General features: G+C 50.7%; 1 protein-coding gene across 1 annotated transcript in view; it reads left to right on the top strand.

Annotated features, from left to right (window-relative positions):
- VE01_10601 (uncharacterized protein) overlaps window positions 1-448 on the top strand; it is a gene marked incomplete at its 3' end in the record, with an annotated part of 1,219 nt that extends 771 nt beyond the window's left edge. Inside the window, exon 2 of the mRNA XM_018279995.2 lies at window positions 23-448. Coding sequence (XP_018125108.2) covers window positions 23-448 — 426 coding nt within the window. The remainder of the gene's footprint in view (window positions 1-22) is intronic.
- Between the last annotated feature and the right edge of the window lie 879 nt (window positions 449-1,327).

Here is a 1,327-nt window from a genome sequence, read left to right as displayed (position 1 = left end):
AGCAACTTTCTACACCGGCGAGACCACGCTGTCACCCTCAAACCTGCGCTCCGGCCGTGGCGGCAACCCGCTGACGCGTATCGGCGAGTCCGCTGATCTCTGGAACGCGGCGTGGCACTGCTCGTCGTGCTTCTCGCACATCTCCACTCTCCTCAACAAACTTGCCTCCTTCTCGCACGCAGAGTACAATCAGGAGAAGTACCGCGCTAAGGCGGGAATCCTGCGCCGCGTCCGCAATGGACTTGATCTGTTCGATCGCTACTGGCAGACCTACGACCGCGTGGAGCGCAACGTCGATGTCCCGATGTACGTCATGAACAATGTGACGCGTTTTGCGTATCTGCTTGATCGCGATCCGCCGAATGCGAATTTTGAGGATGTGTCGGAGTTGGATTTGTCGGTGCAGGAGATTGGGGAGGCGCAGAAGAAGAAGGGGAGCAAGAGGTGAAGAAGCAGAAAGGGATAGATAGAGGAGTCTCGTTGTGGTCGCATTGCATTTTTGGGGGGCATGACTGCCCAGCCTAGGACCTATGGTATAGGGGTTGGAGGAATGGGGTTAGGGGCGCAACGATTGTATATTCATGACCTACATAATAGTCAAAAGCGAATGACCTGTGTATAGTTAGGTCCTGTATAAATTAGCGTTCCAATTTTAGTTTAAATTTCCATCTTTTTCTATCTACTCTATAGGCACTGGGCGGGGAGGGAGTGGGGGGAAGCAAAGATAAGGAAATTGATGTGCGACTTAGAATTTATGATGTAAATACACTTTCAACCTTCGTGTATATTCGCATAATTGAAGTATTCACAACTAGAAGCTCCACTCTGAAAGGAGTATACTAGTGCTTACCGCGTGTGGTAAGAGCGGGCAGAATTCACGGCCCTGTTGTTCATGCTGACCTAGGTGGAGCAGCTAAAATTGGAAAGTGTGACGATTCATCGCCGCCTTTATATAGAGCTTTTACATCCCCTACACCCCGCTTCGAAGTCAAACAGTCTTCACTTACCGAATTTCACACCTGCATATGCAAGCCAAGGTTTGAAAGTCATGGACAGACGTGTACGTACCGGCTGCTTGACTTGTCTTAAGCGACGCGTAAAGTGCGACGAAGCAAAACCATTTTGTAATCGTTGTTCCACCGGGAATTTCGTCTGCGAGGGTTATAGACCTCTTCGAAGAGCGCCACAAGCCGGCTCTCCTTCCCAAAACCGGCCTCTCCGCGAAGAGCAAGACCTGTCCTGTGAGCTATCATGGAAGCACCCTCATTGGCGACAGGAACAGTTGCCGCTTTATCACCACTTTGTAACGGCAACTGCAGTTCGGCTT

Source organism: Pseudogymnoascus verrucosus, assembly GCF_001662655.1.
Source record: "Pseudogymnoascus verrucosus strain UAMH 10579 unplaced genomic scaffold scaffold_91, whole genome shotgun sequence".
Classification (NCBI taxonomy): Eukaryota; Fungi; Ascomycota; class Leotiomycetes; order Thelebolales; family Thelebolaceae; genus Pseudogymnoascus; species Pseudogymnoascus verrucosus.
The sequence above is the reverse complement of the archived record's forward strand: the minus strand, read 5'-3'. Positions and strand labels throughout refer to the sequence as shown.